This window comes from Neofelis nebulosa, chromosome 18 (genome assembly GCF_028018385.1).
Source record: "Neofelis nebulosa isolate mNeoNeb1 chromosome 18, mNeoNeb1.pri, whole genome shotgun sequence".
Lineage (NCBI taxonomy): Eukaryota > Metazoa > Chordata > Mammalia > Carnivora > Felidae > Neofelis > Neofelis nebulosa.
Window position 1 is genome coordinate 27,984,695 of NC_080799.1, and position 20,231 is coordinate 28,004,925.

At 43.2% G+C, this 20,231-nt stretch overlaps 1 protein-coding gene and 1 long non-coding RNA gene across 2 annotated transcripts in view; both read right to left on the minus strand.

The window, feature by feature from the left end:
• The window catches only part of MOSMO (modulator of smoothened), a 64,435-nt gene extending 50,368 nt beyond the window's left edge, over window positions 1-14,067 (minus strand). The window contains exon 1 of the mRNA XM_058710900.1: window positions 13,855-14,067. Coding sequence (XP_058566883.1) covers window positions 13,855-13,960 — 106 coding nt within the window. The 5' untranslated portion in view covers window positions 13,961-14,067. The remainder of the gene's footprint in view (window positions 1-13,854) is intronic.
• Window positions 14,068-18,619: 4,552 nt separating this feature from the next.
• On the minus strand, window positions 18,620-20,227 carry LOC131501160 (uncharacterized). The gene is made up of 2 exons (XR_009256666.1): window positions 20,140-20,227; window positions 18,620-19,036 (listed from the first exon to the last, which is right to left on the minus strand). It is a non-coding gene; the product is annotated as an uncharacterized LOC131501160 (long non-coding RNA).
• Between the last annotated feature and the right edge of the window lie 4 nt (window positions 20,228-20,231).

Genomic DNA, 20,231 nt, shown 5'->3' on the forward strand with positions numbered 1-20,231 from the left:
TCTCTCTCTCTGCCCCTCCCGTGCTTGCACTCTCTCTCTCAAAATAAATAAAGTTTAAAAAAAAAGACTTATTTTGTACCATCTGATACCCTAAATGGCATATAAAATACTGTTTTTCTCCTTTATCTATTATAGGTCCCCCTAAACAACCGGTAATCACACTAGGCCAGACTAACAGCGCTTCCACGGGCTTGAATGAGGAACACGGGATCCAATCTCTTCTGTAGCACCTTGTTTCCCCACGGCAGAGATCACTTACCCGTTACAAACTCATCTCCCCCATGTCCACTCACCACCATAACACACCCCACATATCACATGTACTTTCATGTACTCATACACACCTTCCTTATCTCCACTGATTTAACTCTATCTCAGGTTATTGCACCTGAGGGAATCCCTTAAGCATACATTTCCTGCAAGTTCTCTCGTCTTCCTCTGATAGTCAAAAAATGACATAAAATATTGTTGACACATGTAAAAAGAATCTCCGTGAAACACCCACATCATATAGAAGGAATGTCATAAGCTTTTTTTTGTTTTTAACTGAAGTACAGTTGGCACAAAATGTTACAGTAGTTTCAGGTGCACAACACTGATTCAGCAAGCCTATATAGTATGCTGTGCTCACCACAAGTGCAGCTACCATCTGTCATCACACAATGCTATGACAATACCACTGACTACAGGAATGTCATAAGCTTTAAAGTCAAACTGGCAAATTAAAGGATCAGAGAAATAAACTTCCTTTTCTTAGCCCTTTTTATCTCTTTAAAAATGCTATTCACAATGCAACTGTACTGCTTTATACAATTTTGTTGTTGTTGCAGAAGTAAATATTTTAGGTACAATATGGTCTTATGGGCTAACCTAGGAATCTAACTCCTGTATAGATCCAGGGAACCACCCAGTCAACCTAAAAATTAACTTTCATCTTATGACATTTTTTGTCAAAGTTGGGAATGACTATATAGTAGCTGGGCCTTACTTCCAAAATGAAAACCAACTGATAAATGGTAAAAAGAAAAAGAAAAAAAAAGAAAAAAACAAGCCTGCATTCTGAGGATATTCAGCTACTATACAATAATGTGATCTATGTAACAATGTAAGTATCATACTTGTAAAAATGAGGTAAGATTAGGAACGCCAAATATTACCTTCTCTTGAGTTCTAGTCCCTTTGTGTTTGGATATTCTACTCTCACTTCAAACATAACATGTCTAAACCAAACTCATCACCTTTACCGATAAATCAGCGCACTCTCCAAAATTCCCAATTCTAGTCCCTACTCTAGGTTCAAAATCTTAGTGTCAACTGTAACACCTCCTCTTTCTTGTCACATGCAAGCTTGGACTGATTGCTACTTAAGGTACAGAGATCAATAAGTCATACTCTGTTAGTAGGGAACTTTCAGGCTGAGAATAGATAACACAAGCAAAGATTTAGAGATGAGAATACAGATTATATTTAGGAAATAGAAAGTAATACAGAGGAGCTAGAATGTAGATCCGTGCAGGAAAAAAAAAAAAGTATGATCTAAGGTTGGAAACATAAACTACAGTCATACTGTGAAGATACTTGAATGCCTTTGTGCTGTGGAAGATGAAAAGTCACTGAAAGTTTTCTGGTACGAGCACATGAAGTGGTTAATAGCCAGGGTTCTGCAGCTAGACTTCCTGGGTTCAAATCTCAGCTCTTCCACCTATCAGTTTTGTAACCCTGGGCAAGTTACATGACTTTTCTGTATCTCTGTGGGGCTAATAACAGCATCTATATAAGGATGTTGTGAGGACTCAATTAGTAAATACATATAAAGTGCCTAGAAAAGTATCTGTCATAAAGTAAATGCTATGTAAGTATTTGTGATTCTTATTACATTTATCCTTTAGGAAGATGAATTTAGCAGCAATGTATAGAAATGGACTAGAACAAAAATTTCCCTGCCTTTACTCACGCTATTTCACCCTCAAGGACAAGCACTGCCCAAGTTTTCATAATTATTTAAATATTCATTAAGTGTATCATCTATTAAACTCAAATGCCATCTCCTCCTCGACCACCTGGACAGAAAATAGCTACATCATATATTTGACACTTATTTCTTATGTATATAAATTTATTTCTCCAAAGAGAGCACAGGTTTCTTGAGAATAAAATATTTTTTCATTTACTTAAATGCAATCTCTCAGAATATTTAGTACAGTTCCTTACAGACCATACATACTTCAATAAGCATTTGTTGCGAGACTGTCTGGAATAAAGTCCAGTGGTATAAGAAATATTTATGGGAAGATCTAAGGACTACTTAGAGTAAATTAAAGATTTATTTTATTAAAATGAATGGTACTTTTAAAATGAAATAGTCATAAGTGAAATAGCCTTAGAAATCTTTGCCTTTTAAGTTAGTGGGCTGGTCAGCAAAACTAATCTGAATATGGTCTGTTTTTGAAAAAAAACCTTCTATTTTATTACAGCTGAAAGTAGACCCAATGATGTTCCTGGGGGAATAACTTAATGTGAATACACCACTAAAGGGGAGACCTAGTGAAATTTTGCTCTCCCATTTTCTTACTTGACCCAACCAACTGCATTTATCTTTACCCCTGTTTAATCTCTAATGATAGTATATAGTCCCTAGTTGAACAGATCTATATTAAAAGTCAACAGCTGCCTTTTTGCTCAATATATACAACAGCCAAGTGTCAAAATGCCAAATGTGACCTTTTATTTATAGCAAAGCTAGTATAAAGAGACACACAAAAAAAGTGCAGCCTTTTCCTCCCAATTAAGAAAAAAAATACAGTTCAAACAAATGTCTCTTTGCTTTAAAACTGGAATCATAACACTGTAACGTCATATAAGTAAATTACACGATTTTGGTATACACTCATAAATACATGTATCATTGATCGTAACACCCAAATCCATATGCTTCTCTATTTTGTCAACTCTAAAGCAATAAATCTCAAAGGAACATCACATTTTACTTGCTCATGCCATATCTGGTAAGGATTCTCCTCCCTGTAATTTACAGCTAATGAGAGAATACATAGTAATGTTCGCATAGGTGTGTTTTTGAAGAGTGACTTTGATCCAGATACTTATTTTTAGGCACCTGATATTCAAAGGTCCTTAGGTTCCTTCATGGCTCTTATTTAACCTCTCTTGTTGAAATGCAATAGCTTTGCTAAATATTACTTTTTCATCAGTCTGTAACCAACAAAGAATGAAACAATGCAGCCACAATATCCAATCAGTTGTTATCAAATGGATCAGGTGTTGCATGTAATCAACTTTTTAGCAGCCAGCTGCTAGTTGGCCAAAGAACTAAAGAAAACTCGGGAAAAATTGTGTAGCTCCAGAGCTTGAAAATAAAACATTCTGACAACCAAAAAGATATGAATGTCATGTTTGCATAAATCATCATAGACAGGTAAGGCTGTAACTATGAAATTTATACCTATATATTGTCACCACTGTCACTGTACAATCTAATCTCCTGGGTTATGTAGGGTGTATAAAATAAACTCACTATGTAAATCATTATCCATTCAAGTTGCATGATTAAGCTCTTATTTACAATTCAACAATTACAATTTCATAAACAGCAATATTTCATTATGTGATTAAATTTCCCCTATAAGATTATGTAATATGGTCCACTGCTTACATACACATTAAAATGAAGTATGGGGGCGCCTGGGTGGCTCAGTCAGTTGAGTGACCCACTCTCTGATTTCGGCTTGCGTCATAACCCCAGGGTCGTAGGATGGAGCCCTGCGTCAGGTTCTGCACTGAGTGTGGAGCCTGCATAAGATTCTCTTGCTCCCTTGGCCCCTCTCCCCAGCTTGTGCATGCTCTCAAATTAAAAAAAAAAAAAAAAAAAATGCAGTATGGAAAAAACACAAAAACTTACAGTTGCATTACAGAAACTAATAACAACTAGAAGAAATTTTATTCTATAAACAAAAACTAAATCCTCAGTTATACTACTTGTCAGGTTTCTATAAAGAAACAACCATCTCATATATTTCAAACATATTTCCAGCCTTTCAGGTGAAGCTAACGGACTCTATACTCAACTGTAAAGTTTACAGACCACTAGGTCTTAGATATATTCCTTTAAAAATAACTTCCGAGGGCACCTGGGTGGTGTCCGACTTTGGCTCAGGTCATGATCTCACGGTTTGTGGGTTCGAGCCCCGCATCAGGCTCTGTGCTACAGTCTGGAGCCTGGAGCCTGCTTCAGATTCTGTCTCTCTCTCTCTGCCCAACTTCTGCTCACTCTGTCTCTCTCTCTCTCAAAAATAAAATAAAACATTAAAAAAAAAAGTTAAGAAAACAACTTCTGAACTAAATGATTTTCACAGTACACTGCAGTTGTTACCCTCTAACCTATAGGAGAACATAAAGTTGGAGTCTGAATGTGCATAGCAATTAGAAGGGATGAAAAAAAGCATTAATCAAATCTGAATGATTTAATTTTTATTAATAAAAAACTCTCAACTACAACTTGTCTAAAATTACATAGCTAGTAAATAGCAGGACTGGGATTTGACTATGTCAGTTTTGGTTTGACCCCAAAATCTGTGTGCCCTTTTTACTATGCTAGGCTGCCTTTCATTTAGAAATCTGTTTTCTTCTTCAGTCTGTTCCAGAAACCTATGAACCCAATGCAGGCCTTGCTTTTTGTACTTATATGTGTGGCTTACATTACCACTACCACGGACTTCAGAGTCTCTCTTCCTAGATTGGGTTCGGCTGGGTTTCAGTTATATTCAAATTCAGACACACCATGTTGCCTTAAGTTTCTGTTTAGAACAAGGCAAGCTCTAAGTAAATAAGATAGGTAATAAAAAGGGAAATGTTAAAAAATTCAAATGTTATGACTTTTTATATAATAATTATGATTAATACTTGAGCATTTTGCTATGTACTAGACCATGTGCTGATTCCTTATATGCCATATTATATTTCCTCACAACCATCATTTGAAATAAATATACAGTCCCTATTTTATAGCTGAGAAATCAAATTACATGCCCCAGATCATAAAACTCATAAAAAGGGAATCCAAGAATCAAATGTAGATATGGCTGACTCTAAATCCCACAGGACCATTTTAAGTTTATTGTGTTGCAACTCCAGTATAAACCTAGTATTTGTCAAGAAAGGGGTTAAACAACCCCTGCTCCAGGTCAGACTCTGCTGAACAGTGGAGGATTGCTATACTGACTACACTGTGCCAGCTCTGAAAGCCTTGGCTCTAGCAGCCAAAAGACAGAATTTAAGAAGTCTGGTCAGTCTAATAAATGCAACAGCATCATCACTCTGTAATTTCTTTATCACAATTTCCTTCCTTTTAGTGATCTCCATTTACTTATGGCTTCTGTCCATGTTCTTGGTCCCAAACTTCCCTTCTCCACAACTTTTAGGCGTACTGGCTTATATCCTTCATCCCAAAGGGCCTATATCCCCATTGGTAATGGTAAAAAGAGAGGACTTCTGGAACCAAGGTTGTAAACGAAATAAATGCTTTGTTCAGGAAATTTAATCTTCTATTGGAAAACTGGCCTACACTGTAAAATTTACAGCAACATAAGTGATTTCAAGCTTCAAGTACATCCTGTGAACACTATAAAAAAGACTGGTCTTAGAATTTTTATTCAAAGTTATTATTTGCTAAGTATTATTTATACTGATAATGTCACTTAAAGAATTTTAATGGTTATTATTTTTGAGAGATGGAACACAAGTGGGGGAGGGGCAGAGAGAGAGACAGACAGACAGACAGACACAGAATCTGAAGAGGGGTCCAGGCTCTGAGCTGTTAGCACAGAGCCCCATATGGGGCTTGAACACATGAACTGTGAGATCATGACCTGAGCTGAAGTTGGATGCTTAACTGACTGAGCCACTAAGATGCCCTTAATGTCGCTTCTTAAAAATGTTCATTTATTTTTGAGACAGAGCGAGCACAAGCAGGGGAGGGGCAGGGAGAGGACAGAAGATATGAAGCAGGCTCTGTGCTGACAGCAATGAGCCTGATGCAGGGCTTGAACTCATGAACTGCGAGATCATGACCTGAGACCAAGTCAGATGCTCAGCCGACTGAGCCACCCAGGTGCCCCAATAATGTCACTTTTTAAAAAACCAAATAGGGATGCCTGGGTGGCTCAGGTGCTTAAGTGTTCCACTCTTTTTTTTTTTTTTTTAATTTTTTTTTTTTCAACGTTTTTTATTTATTTTTGGGACAGAGAGAGACAGAGCACGAACGGGGGAGGGGCAGAGAGAGAGGGAGACACAGAATCGGAAACAGGCTCCAGGCTCCGAGCCATCAGCCCAGAGCCCGACGCGGGGCTCGAACTCACGGACCGCGAGATCGTGACCTGGCTGAAGTCGGACGCTTAACCGACTGCGCCACCCAGGCGCCCCTTAAGTGTTCCACTCTTGATTTCAGCTCAGGTCATGATCTCACAGTTTGTGAAATCGAGCCCTGTGTCAGGCTCTGTGCTGACAGTGCAGAGCCTGCTTGTGATTCTCTTCCTCCCAATCTGTCTCTCTCTGCTCTTCCCTTGTTCACATGCATGCACTCTCCTTCTCAAAATAAATAAACTTTAAAAATAAAATAAAAAGCCAAAAAAATGTTTGTATCACTTTACCATTTTGAAGAAGTATTACTGTTTGAAGTAAAAGAAAATTTACTGGCCCAAATATTTAACTGATGAATAGATAATGGATAAATATATCTGGCAATAAAAAGACTAATTACTAAAGTACTAATATTTACTATAATATGGATGAACCTTGAAAACATTACACTAAGTGAAATAAGCCAGTCATAAAAGACCACATGTTGTATGATTCCACTTACATGAAATGTCCAGAACAGGCAAATCCTTAGAGACAGAAAGTAGATTGGTCCCCTCGCCTAAGAACAGGATGTTGGGGGGTGATGGCTAAGGGATGGGAGTTTCTCTCTGGGGTACTGAAAATGTCCTAAAATTTTCAAAAAAAAAATTAAAAAAAATTTTTTTAAAGCAATGTACTGGCAAAAGACTCCAAAGACCATTGAAGAAATTGTTAGTGCTTTTTAAATTAAAGGAGAACATAATTTCAAGATTTTTGCCCTCTTAGGTAGAACCAAATTCTGTCCTTCACTATGTCAGGTCCAAAGTGATTACCAAAATGAAGTTCTAGACAGACTGCTTTGTTTAAACTGATGTTACAAAGCTCCTTCATGCGAAAGTACCTCTGTAATCACTTAAATTGTTACCATTCAGGGGAGAGGGCTTATTGTTTAATAATTTTTTATTATTTAATAAATAAATGGTGTTTAATAAATATCTGCTTGGGCAGCTTATAATTTTAATGTTTTAAACCAACGATCCCAATCTGTTGGCCAGGATCTACTTGTGATCTTGAACTCTAACATGAGAGATGTCAAGCACCACAGTCCCTTATCTGAGGTTTCCAGGATTTCCTGTGGAGAGGGTAGTGGGTAGCAGAATGGGAAATGATACTCTTTCAAAGTCTTTCACTTCCCCAAGCACCTGCCAGTTTTTATACTTGAGCGAAAAGAAATCTCTTCCTCACAAAATATCAGCCGTCTCCTAGGTTTCAAGTGGTTTTCTCCCCCCATGAGGGATAGGGGTGTGTGTGTGTGGGGGGGGCTATTAGAATAATGTTCTTAGCTTATGTGTCCCCTCACTTATTCCTTCCCAGGTCAGAGGAATGACTTTGACTGGCAGTTATGAAAAAATTGGGTATATGTGGTCCAACTTTTTGTCCTTGGGAGCAAGTCGCCCATAAGGAGCCCTCATTTCCTCTGTTCTTTCATGCTGGAAGTCTTATAGGGCAGGTGCCTCAGTCCTGTTTGGGACTGGATGGTTAAGTTTGTTCAATCGTGAGATCCAGTAAGAAGAGGAAGTTGCTTGCCCACAGATAAAAGCCATGTTCTCCAGTATTCTCTTTATCAGCAATAAAATAATATGGATCCTAATTATTCTTTCTTTCCCTCAGTTCAGAATAACAAGCAGGAAAGAGTGTGTCGGTTATTGTGACTCCTTACACACTCTAAACAATTTTAAAAAGAATGAAAATCTTAGGAATAAATACACTCTGACAGACTACAAAGTGAATGTGATAACCAACTGTATAAAAAGAAATTTTGATTAGACATAAAGGAGGAATTCCTCTATGTACTGGAAGAGACTTTTGGAAAACATTTGGAAATCTTCGTTAAGAACACTAAGAAAATTCATCTAGGATGATTTGGGATGGTATAACCCTAAACGGTCACTACAATCTTTGCTGTAAAGGATGATGCCTCAAAAAAGGAATCTCTAGATCATTTTTTCTAGAACATCTTTTTTAGTTTGAGAGCGAGAGCGAGAGCGAGAGCGAGAGAGAGAGAGAGAGAGAGAGAGAGAGAGAGAGAGCATACACATGAGAGGGGGAGGGGCAGAGAGACAGGAGAGAGAGAATCCCAAGCAGGCTCAGCACTGGCAGTGCAGAGACCTACGTGGGGCTTCAACCCGTGAACTGTGAGATCATGACCTGAGCCGAAATCAAGAGTCAGACGCTTAACCAGCTGAGCCACCCAGGAGCACCGAGATCATTTTATTTATCAGAAGCAGCTTTGCTTAATTGTTGACCTTGTTAGAATTAACTCAATAATAAAACTCCCCCCACCCCTCCCAAAAAGTGTGTCTTTTTAGAGATGAGAAAACAGTGACAGTGAAGTTAAGGGACTTGTACAAAGCAAAGGACATCACTTTGAGACTAAAACCCAAATCTCCCTCTTCTGTAATCTGGCAAGAACTTCAGCCACTTAAGAATTTTAATCTTGTTGGGGCACATGGGTGGCTCAGTCGGTTGAACATCCAACTTCAGCTCAGGTCGTGATCTTGCATTTTGTGAGTTTGAGCCCTGTGTTGGGCTCTGTGCTGACAGCTCAGAGCCTGGAGCCTGCTTCAGATTTTGTGTCTCCCTCTCACTCTCTGCCCCTCTCCTTCTCATGCTCTCTAACTCTCAAGAATAACATTTAAAAAAAAAAAGAATTTTAATCTTGTTAAGTAAAAAAAGGTATGCATAAGTAAGATATAGGTAATACTTCAATGAAGGGTTTTCTTGAAGGGAATATGCAACACTGAAACTCAAATCTCATGTGCAAAGCATTGACATGTGGGAAAAGATGTAGAAATGGCTATTCTACATTGGCTAAATATAAAAAGCCTAAGAAATCAAACCAAGTCATGGATGTTAAGTTGCTTCAAAACCTATAAAGCACTATATAAAATGAAAGATACTGCTATGAGTTCCAGTAACCAGAAGAAATTTGATCGTGGCACAGCAGAATTACGCAATTCATGATATTCAACTGCCATTCAGTATTTTTTATTAACAGAAAACACGAAGGGTCCTTACTGAAGTGCCCCCCCCCCACCCCCATGTACTTCCTTCATACCTATTTCATTAGGTCTTCAAAAGTTTTTGCAGAACCTACAGGATATCAGAACAAGCTCAGGACATGTTACCACATACAGACGAGAAAAGAAGGAATGTACTTTCTCTGTATTTGCATCAATACAATAAAAACAAACTAACAATTCTGCCAGTATGAAGCATGGCCCATAAACTTATGAGAGTACAGTTTATTAGTCAAGATTTTAGGAAATTATCCTATTCAGTTATTTATTGTTTTTGGATTATTTCATTTCCTTCTGTGGTACTTCAAGCAGAAACTGAGGAGTAGAGAAGCTAGAATATGGTGATGAAAGACTAAATGAAGAAGAACAGTACAGGAGTAATGCAGAAATGCCAAGAGAGAAGACGAATTTCACTTGTGATAAGCCTGGCCATATTTTTTAAAAATTTTTTTTAACATTTTTATTATAAAAAAATTTTTTTTTAATGTTTATTTTTGAGAGCGAGAGAGAGGCAGACAGACAGGCAGAGACACAGAGGGAGACACAGAATCCAAAGCAGGCTCCAGGTGCTGAGCTTCAGCACAGAGCGCAACGCGGGGCTTGAACCCACCAACTGTGAGATCATGACGTGAACCGAAGTCAGACACTTAACCGACTGAACCACCCAGGTGCCCCTGGCCATTTTATTCTTGATACTGCCTTATACCCAAGAACACCCAATAAAGAAAATGTGTCAGTTCTCACAGTAACAAGTTCTGAGCTTTAATTTCAAAAAATCAACATGTTATTATAAATGAGAACAGCAATACAACAATATCTAACCTTTAATGAGCACTTACTGTGTTAGGCATTTTCTAAATGTTTTACATGGATTAAATCAATCATCATAATAATCCAATGAGGCAGGTACTACTAATATCCCTATTTTACAGAGGAAGAACTGTAAAGAGAGGCTAAGTAACTTGCCCCAAATCAAAGAGCTAGTAAATGATGAAGTTTGGATTTGAATCCTGAAACTTTCTGTACTAGTTCACGGCAGTGGTTTTCAAATTATATCTGCAGAACCTTTCGGCTCTAGGATTCAACTTTCAAAATATATTTTGTTCACTTAAAAAACTGCAGTAAAAACATCACAGTCAAAATATGCTGTATTTAATGCACTGAGGGAATCAACACAATAACCTTTTGCTGCTAGGCTGTCACTTCTGTACAGATCTTAGAATAAAGCTGGTCCTGTCACCTCTGCAATCTTATTCGAACTTCCTGTAAATGTTTCATTGATTTGGAAGGTGGAATTCTGTCTAGATTAAAAAAAAAAATCTCGAGTAGATCTGTCTGCTCAAATAAAAGTGTACATTGAGTGTACAAACTCTCTATCAAACTTCAAGTGTATCTTACCACAATGCAAGAGCTCAAGAGTTGACAAAAGAACATCGCATTTAAGTTCTGGGGGGCTTACCGTCTGATATATTTAAGGTGATAAACAGGGGTTAGATATGATTTTGAAAAAATTTCCTACCGTTCCTACTATCTCCTGTTTCAAGCTACAAAGTTTTTAATTGAAGGGTGAGATGGCAAGGGAAACTGTTAGGAGAAAGATCACCTCTCCCACCTGTTTCAGCCACACATCCCCACTGACACTCTGGACCTCGTGCCCACAATTTCCTGCCCTTCCACGTTGCTGTATCAATCACTCCCAGTCAGTCCTTCAATTCTGTTGGGTTCGAGATGCCACTGACCATATACTATCAACTGTTTCCTTTATTAACTTTTACTTTTTATCCAGCTGAGAATCCATGAACCAGCATTACAGGGACATTTTGGCTAATAGTTAGACACCTTTGTTCCTCTGTGATTTTGTTGCATTTCACTGGCAAACTCCAATCACGAAGGAAATGTTCTATTGTTTTTCACCACTGACTGGTATCAAAGCAGCCGAGCACTACCAGAGGTCAACAAGGCAGTTGGCTGATCGCACTGTATGTTCTTCACCACCGACTTCAGTGAGGCTTCCACAACGCTAGACAATCCTACTATGTCACTGGTTGGCATGCTTTCTCTGCAATTATTTACCTATTTCAAACATTTTCTTCTTCCTTCGATCAGCGGACTTCTGTCCCTCCCATCTCTGCAGCAACTCACAGCTGAAGACTTTGTCTACTGTTATGAAGGAGTTATTCCCATCCTGCACAGTTGAAAATCCCATGCATAATTTTTTACTCCCCCAAAACTTAACCACTAATAGCCTGTCGACTAGGAAGCCTTGCCAATAGCATAAATAGCTGATCAACACATGTTTTGTAGGTTATATGCATTATATAGTGTATTCTTAGAATGAAGGAGGCTAGAGAAAAGAAAATGTTAAGATAATCATAAGACAAAATATTTACAGTACTGTATTTAAAAAAAAAAAAAAAGGTCCATGTATAAGTGGACCAGAGCAGCTCAAACCCATGTTGTTCAAGGGCCAACTGTGTATCTTTCCCATGGACATTTAGTCTATTTTTTTACATTGGGATTCACCTAAAAGCACATTGCAAAAAGCATCTTCTCTGCTAGAACAGTGAAACCTCTTTGCCCCTAAGTATAAAAAGCCCCAAAGCCTCATAAATGGAGTCACTGCACATATAATTAGGATAAAAAAAAAAAAAAAACAAAAACAAAAAAACAGGTCCTGAAGTGGATGTCACACATATAACTGTACAAACTGACACTGCTAACATTTTCAGAAACAGCATATGTAGTTTCATCAAATTCCAAACCATCCTATCCTTTCTTACACACCTCACAAGTTTAAAAAAACTGAGATATAATCGATGTATAACATCTTGTACATAAGGAGTAGAACGTGCTGCTTTGATACATTTATATATTGTGAATTTACCACAGTAGCATTAGCTAACAGCTCAGTCACATCACAATCATCATGCATGTTTTACCATTAAGAGCTCTGCTAGAACTGTAGAGGCAAGAAAAGGAGAATTTTTTAGTGTGTTATTTTAATAACCCGTAAATCTGACAGCATGATTTTGTGTTACTAGATCTAGATGGAGGAGAGGAGGCAGGGGAGGAGGGAGCAACAAATGTCCCAGCTACAGCTTTCTTTTTTTTTAAGAGCTAAATATACTGCAGGATAAATACAGACCCGTAAGTAATACTTAAGAAGTAACTTTGACAGCACAGTGATACATTTTTATAACAAATTATTCACGGAGGGAGTCTGACAGTCCCAACCCCCCTATATTCCCTTCACCTGCACTGAACGAGCAGTTAGAAAACAGGCTCATTTCTTCATTCCAGTCAGCTCTCCTGACAGCTGTTATGTTAATTACAGGGCTGGTCTCACAGCTCTGGGTGAGTGTGAGTGTGTACAGGTACGTATGTGCGATGACGGCCCAAGCTGAGAAAAATCCTGCACCCGGGATCCCCTTCAGAAAGATGCCTACTTCTCTCCGGAGGGCACCACCTTGTCTCTGCTGCCTCCAGCTCGGTGGTGTTCCAGCGGGCACCGCTGCTGCTGCTGCTGCTGCTGAGCTGCCTGCAACTCTAATGTGTTATTTAATTTTGTAACTACTATTAAGATCTCTAAAGCGTTTTTGTGATGCGCTGGAATGAAAGATGCTCCATAAAATGAAGTTTATTATTAGTATTATTATAGCTCCCGGGCCTAAAATAAAGCAAAATTATAACCACACAGACTTCAAAGGGAAAATCGGAAGCCACATGCGTCTTAAACACAGCCGAGCGGGCAGGGGATGGGCGAGGGCGCGGGGAGGGGGACCCGGACGCAGCACACCAGCTCCTCCAGCACATTAACCCTGCCTGGTCGGGCCACCGGGCACCCGGCCGCAGCTCCCTCCCTCGGGGGACCGGGGCCGGACCTGACTCCCGTCGCAGCTCTCTGGTGGTCCTCGCACTGCCCCCACGGGCTACCTCGCTCCCAGCCCCGGCTCCCCGCCTCGTTTCTAATTCCTGCCCAGGCGCCTCAGTTTTCTCCAGAGCGGTTTCTTCCCGTCTCCCACCCGGACTCCCCTACCCCCGCCCCCAATCCAGGACGAAGCTCGTTCCTCCTTGGTCCCTCAGGTCCGGCGACCGTCTCCCCGCCACCCCCCTTCTCCGTCCGGGACCCGCTAGCCCAGCCCAGGTCTCCTCGCCCTTCGGCCACTTTTCGCTCAGCCCGGGCCGCCGCTCCCCTCAGCCCCGGGGTCCCGCTCGCGCCCGCGCGTCGTCCTCTCCATTCCCTCTCCCCTCCGGCCCCCGGGGCGCCCGGCCCCGCCGCCCCGGACGCCTCTCCGCCCCCTCCCTCCTCAGGCCGCCCCCCTCCTCGCAGCCGCCGGCCCCGTCTTCCCCTCGGCCGGGTCTCCCCTCCCCTCCCTCAGCCCTCAGCCAATCCCCCGCCCGGCCCCGCGCGCCCGCCGCTCACCCGCGGACTCCCCGGTGTTGATCCAGTCCGGGTTGGCGATGCTGGCGATGGCGAAGATATCGGCGGCCAGAAAGAGACATCCTGAGATGATGGTCAGTTTATCCATCTCCCCGCCCCGCTCCCCCCACCCCCCGAGCCCCGGGCAGGCCGCGGCCTCACGCCTCCCGCCCCATGGGCCGCCGCCGGGGCCCGGAGTCCCCGCGCCGCCGCCTCGCGCCCCCTCGGCCCCCGCGCGCCACTCGCGCCCTCCGCGCGCCCGGGACCAGCAGCCGCGGCGCGGCCCGCACAGCCGGAACCGCCGCCCGCCCCGGAACTGCTCGGCTCGCCCGCCCCTCACCCGGAAGCGAAGCCTCGGCGCTGTGGAGGCCAGACCGGGTCCTGGGCTGTCGCGTCCCTGCTCTGTTCTCCCGGCTGTGCCGCCCGCCTCGCAGCCCCGGCCCGCGGCCCCCGACCCTCCCCACCGTCCCGGGCTCGGCTGCCCCGGCCTCTATTGGGCCTCACGTCTCGCTGCCCTGGAGCCGGACTGGCACCCGCCCGAGGCCCATTGCCCCGCGCCTACCGGCAGGCCACGCCGCCTTTGAGCTTTCTTGCCAATAATAATGTTATCGTTGTTAATGACTGGTGACAAAATGCCCCTCAGTCTTTAGCCTTTCAAAACGGACACTGGATTGATGGGTGGGAGACTCTGCCAAGTGACCCGGGGCCCCGTACATCCCTTGTCACCTTGTGTTAGCATTGCCCCTTCCGCGTCGTTCAGCCCCGGGACTGCCCCATTTAGGAAATAACGGTCGACACCTAGTGGGGTTACTGGGCTGGACTTGCGAGGCAAGGTTCCTAATCTCCGGAAGCTTACATCCTGGTGGGGAAGAGGCAAACATGTTAAAAATTTATCTTTAAAAATGGGTCATTTCAGGTGTTGCTTTATGAACTAAATGGGGGTCGGTCTGATGGCGGGGGAGGAGGAGGGCTGTGGTGATGCTTAGGATGGTCAGGGAAGGTTCACTGAGACCACCACTATCGTAAACGCCTAACGTGTGAAGATTTGGGCAGGACTACTCCAGACGGAGGGAGAAGCAAGTGCAAAGAGGATTAGGGGAAGGGACAAGGAAGAGGTTGGCTTGTTCAAGGAACTGTGGAATAGCCTGTTTGGCTGGACGGTAGTATGAAAAGACAGAGAGGTAGGTGGAGACCAGATGTAGGGTTTGGGGAGCCATGGTAAAGGGTCTGGATTTTGTTCTAAGTGCAAGCGAAAGGCACAGGAGGTTTTCAGCAGGAGACTGACAAGGTCTTATTTAATCTGTAAAGATAGTGTAGTTGGGGAAGGGGGGAGGGGGACAGGAATGAAAGGGATACCAGTTAACAGGCAAAGTACTCCAGGAGAGAAAGAAATGTAGCTTTAGCTAGGATGCGAATAGTGAAGATGGAAAAAATGGCTAGCTTTGGGTGTTTTATAGGCAAGGAAAACGACTGACCATGGGGGAGGAGTTGAAACAAAGAAAGGCCTCAGGAATGACTCTTAAGGTTTTGGTCTGAGTAACCAGGTGTTTGGTGATAGTATTTACTGAGTTGAGGCCTGAGGAGAAACTTAGTTTGGATGGATAAACAGAAACAAACAAGACATTGGCATAGTTTGTTGGCAATACAGATGATTTCTCCATCTATAATTTTACTATCTAGTGGAGGTTGCTTTTTCTTTTGTGACTGACTCTTGGACCAAGTCACCATTAACCTTAACTTTGGATCCAGGTCTTTCTTTCCTGGATAGTCCCCCACGCAGCAAACAGGAGATGGGACAGTCATCTTCTCCTTAAATGCCACATAGGTCATCTCAAGAAAGACGTAGAAGGTTGACATCTGTCTCTATTTTGGGAATGCCTACATGTTCCCAAAACTCAGCAAGTTTCAAATTCCACCAAATCCAACAGCCTTGCAGAAACTTGCAGAGTTATCAGTGTCACCACATAGATTGGGTAAGGAGGGATTTAATTGCTAGTCTATAGACTTTCCTGTCCAAACATTGGTCTCCTGGGGGGAAGGATTTTTTTTTTTTTAATATTATGACACCGTTTAGTTTTCCTCTGCCACAGAAATAGGCACAAGCTGATTGATATATTCCAGGGACTCAGATATGCATATCACATTACTGCAGCAGGGTTTCACTTTTTTTTTTTTTTTTTTAAGTACTGGAGAAGTTTGATGGAGTCATATTCTTGGCTTCTCGTCCAGAGTTTCTATTGCCCAGGCATAGAAGAAACTCCCAGCGTTATAGTTCTGAATTCTCAAATAATGTCCACTGATGTTCACTACTAGGCATTGATGAGAATCCTGAGGTGAACTGTTGGAACAGTTTGCCTGTGAGTGGTATGGTGATCACTTGATCATTGCGTTTAAAAAATATGAGTGTAAATTCCCCCTTCTACCTGGGCAGCACTTCCCAGTCCCTCCTACCTCTGCCCCTCTACAAAAGGTTCTGGATCTAAGATTAAAGGATAAAAACAAGCTGTATAATGGTAACTAGACTTACTGTGGTGATCATTTCATGACATCTATGAATGTTGAATCGCTATGTTGTACACCCAAAACTAATATGTCAACTATATTTAAATTTAAAGAAAAAAAACCAATTTGGAGTTAAAAAAAAAAAAAAAACATTGAGAAAATTTTCACCAGATTAATGGCCACAAGTCACTTCAGAAAGTCACCTTCCCATTCCTTCTTTACCACCCAGCATGGGGGTGGGAGGGGTGGGCAGGGACTAAATACTCTGATTACATATTTTCCATTAATCCTGATTTTAGTCCCATATCTCATTCTCTACTTCCAACATACCTGGTATTGCAGAGTCCTGGATCTGTCCGAGATCTACAGGACAGATCAGTTCCCTTCTCCTCTATATCCCAGTCTGCATTTTATTTTTTATTAAATGTTTTTATTTGTTTTTAGGAGAGAGAGAGAGAGCACATGCATACATGAGTGTGGTAGGGGCAGAGGGAGAGGGAGGCTGAGGATCCGAAGTGGGCCCTGTGCTGACAGCAGAGAGCCCATTGCAGGGCTCAAATTCACAAACCATGAGATCATGACCTGAGCCAAAGTCAGATGCTTAACTGACTGAGCCCCCACCCCCACCCCCAGTCTAGATTTTAGTAGAGGCAAACCCTAGGGTTCATGAGAGGTGGTGTGGTGGAGCAAAAAGGATACAGAACTATATTCTAGTTCCCTCCTTTCTACTGACTTGAACTTGGGAAAGTCAGACATTTTGCTTCAGTGGGAGAAGCTCCCCATCTCCTCACTCTCCCTTAAACAAAGCAGCTGGGGCTATTTCATTCAGAGAGATGAGCCACAGGAATCCTTAAGGCAGAAAATCCTTGGGGACCCAGAAGGCCCCCGGAAGGGATCTATGCTGGCAGCCTAAAGTCATAGCCAGTCTGCGGCTGTTAAGGGGCTGTGAACACAGTGTGCTTTATCATGATGGATGGTAGGCCTTGGCCCAACAGAGGCTGAATCCAGATGGGACCTTGGTGAAAGCTGTGGAGGGGACTATATAATCACTCTTCTCTTTAAGGAGTATCTTTGGCCTGACAGGATAAAGAACACACTGCTTCCCCAGGGGGTCAAGTTCACCATGAAGGCCAAGAGTTTGGTGGCTGCACCATATACATGCACCTGGGGGTTCTGGGATTAGATAAGACCAAAGAGCTAAATCCAGAGGTTAACACTTTGTGCCTTGGGCTCAAATCTCCTTTCGTCTCACGGATTGGGTTCCACTGGAGCTGACTCCAACCAGAGATTATGGATTAGCGTGCGGTCTTTATTAGGGAGTGCACTAAGGAGCAACTCCTCTGGGGGGAGGGAAGGCAGAGGGAGCAGTTTGGCTGTGATTCAGTTATTGGAGGCTTTGGCAGACCCTGTGAGCAACTCTGAAGTTGGGGTGGCCACTCAGAGTTGGGGAAAAGGGGCCAAGCCTTTATATCCCCACATGGACCAGTCATTGGAGTTGAGCTACCTCAGGAATGACCTTGGGTATGGCTGCTCTTCAGCCAAAGACAATTCCTTGAAAGGGCCAACAGCTGAGATCCATGAACCTACAACCTTCCCAGGAGCTGGGGACTAAGTCCTTCAGTCTTCAGGAGGACTGGGTAGCACAGGGCAACATTTGTCACAGTGCACCCATTGCACAAAGATCCACCTGCTTCTTTTCAGTTCTGAAAGCAGGACCCCGGTGGGCATCTTTTCCCATGGGAATCTTATGAGAGGAAGGTTAGCAGGACAAACCCCAGCTCCCCATGTTGCTGCAGCTCCTCTCCAGGCATAAGCGACATGCTCATCACCTCCCTCCTCTCCTGCCCATCCTAGATTCCTCTCACCTTTTGCTAGCACCTCTGGTGGTCTAGGTGGCTTATGTGGTGGGGTGGTTCGGACCTCCATCCCTGAGGAGTCTGAGCCACTTGTTGCCATGTATTTCTTGGGCTGTGGCTGCTTTTTTTGTCTGTTCACTGTCAAAATAGGGCAAGGGAGCACTAAGAGATACTCAGGTGGATCATGTGGGTGACAAACTGTTTCAATTTTCTCTGGTGAAAAATGGAACAATCTTAGTGCTTCCCTGTGCCCAAGGTGATGTATACACCTCCTCTACTGGGGATGGGGTCCTCATTATCACCTGGACAGCGGGGTCACCCAACTCTGAAATTCCATCGTGGCATCTACTCTTGCAGACCATCCCTGGTGCTAGCTGCTGCAGGTTGGGTGGGCTTTCCAGGAAACACTCTTGAGCTGCAAGGAGTTTATTGGGGAGTGCTCTTGGAAGCCATGCCCATGAGGGGAGGAAGGGGAAGCAGCATTAGGCAAAGGGAGAAGTCAGGTAGCAGTGCAGCCACAGAAGGACCTCAGTAGACCCCACAGGCGCTCTGGAGCTGGGATTGCCCTCCAGGGTTGCTCGAGCTGGACTGAGGGAGCCATATTTTTACCCCACAGTGACCAGTTACTGAATGCTAGCTGCCCTGGGAAGGTGTAATCTTGGGCAGGGAGCTCAGCTAGAAGCAGGGGTGGGGTGGAGGAGCAGGAATAAATCCTTCAGTCCCGAAGGGGGATCTGGGCAGCACAGGATGGCATCCACAACCGTTTGTATCCTGCAGTTCCACCCATTGGTGTGATCTTGGCATCTGCCCTGAAGAGAGTTTTCAGCCTGGGATGGAGGAAAGGCAGATGGACACCCTGTGTGCCAGGCGCCGATAGGCTCCCCTCCCTGAACCTCCGATGCTGACATGCTTTAGTTCCACAAACTCTCACTGTCCCCCTACTAATAGGAAAACAGAGGAAAAGGATGTATTTTATGACAGAATTAATTTGGTGTCTGCATAGACACCTTGCCAGACTGTTTGGAGGAGGAAACTGGTGATCGATCACAAGAAGCCACCTGCTGGAGACTCCTTGAGGTTGAGAGTAAGAAAATGGATGACTGTTCTTTCCCTTTGTCTCAGCCTCTGCAAGGTGGGATTTATTGAATGAAAATCTGCCCTGGTTTACTGTCTGGGTAGAGCCACAGAAACAGCCCGGTAAACTGGGTTTACCATGGAAATCTTTGCACAGTGTCTGACATCTAATAAGTGCTTGATAACTATTGAAGGCATGAATGTAAGGTGCATAGCTTCTCCGTTTTATCGGAGTGGGAATGAGGACAGGACCTACCTCATCACATTGCTTTCTGTTTCTTCTAGAATATATTTTTGATAATTTACAGTTTTCTTAAATCATCCACTTGATCTGCTCGTTAAATCTAAGTTCCAAAAGGATAGGGCCCTTGTTTGTCTTGCCGACTGTTGTGTCCCCAGCATCAGCACAAACCACAGAGCGGGCTTCCAGTAAATATTTGTCCTATGAGCGAATGTGTGTGTGGGAGGAAAGAATTATTTTGGAAAAAAGAAGGAAGAATTAATTCCTCTCCTAATCGTGACTCATTTTTTTTTTCCCCCGAGCCACCCTTGGCCCCTCTTCTCATGCAAAACATTGATGAAAACAGTGCAGTTCCAAAACAGTTGGGACTATTGATGCAGCAATATTTAAAAATATCATTACTGGGAGTGCAGCAGGGGATTGTGTGATCTTATATGGGCTTCTAGTTAGGGTCTGCCTGGGCCCCACAATTTCACAGCTTTGCCACACCCGCCTCTGTGCTTCCTCCATCCTCCCCACTTCGGTTGTTTTCCAAGAATGGATGATGAACCCACTGTGAGCCAGACACTGTGCTGCTCCCTGAACGAGTTTGTTCTAGCCAAAACTTTCACTCACTCCTTTTTCCAAGTCCGCTGAGGCCTTGTGACCCCACGGATGCCCCACGTCTGCCCTCTGGCGGCCATCCCGAGGGGCAGCGCCGGAAACCT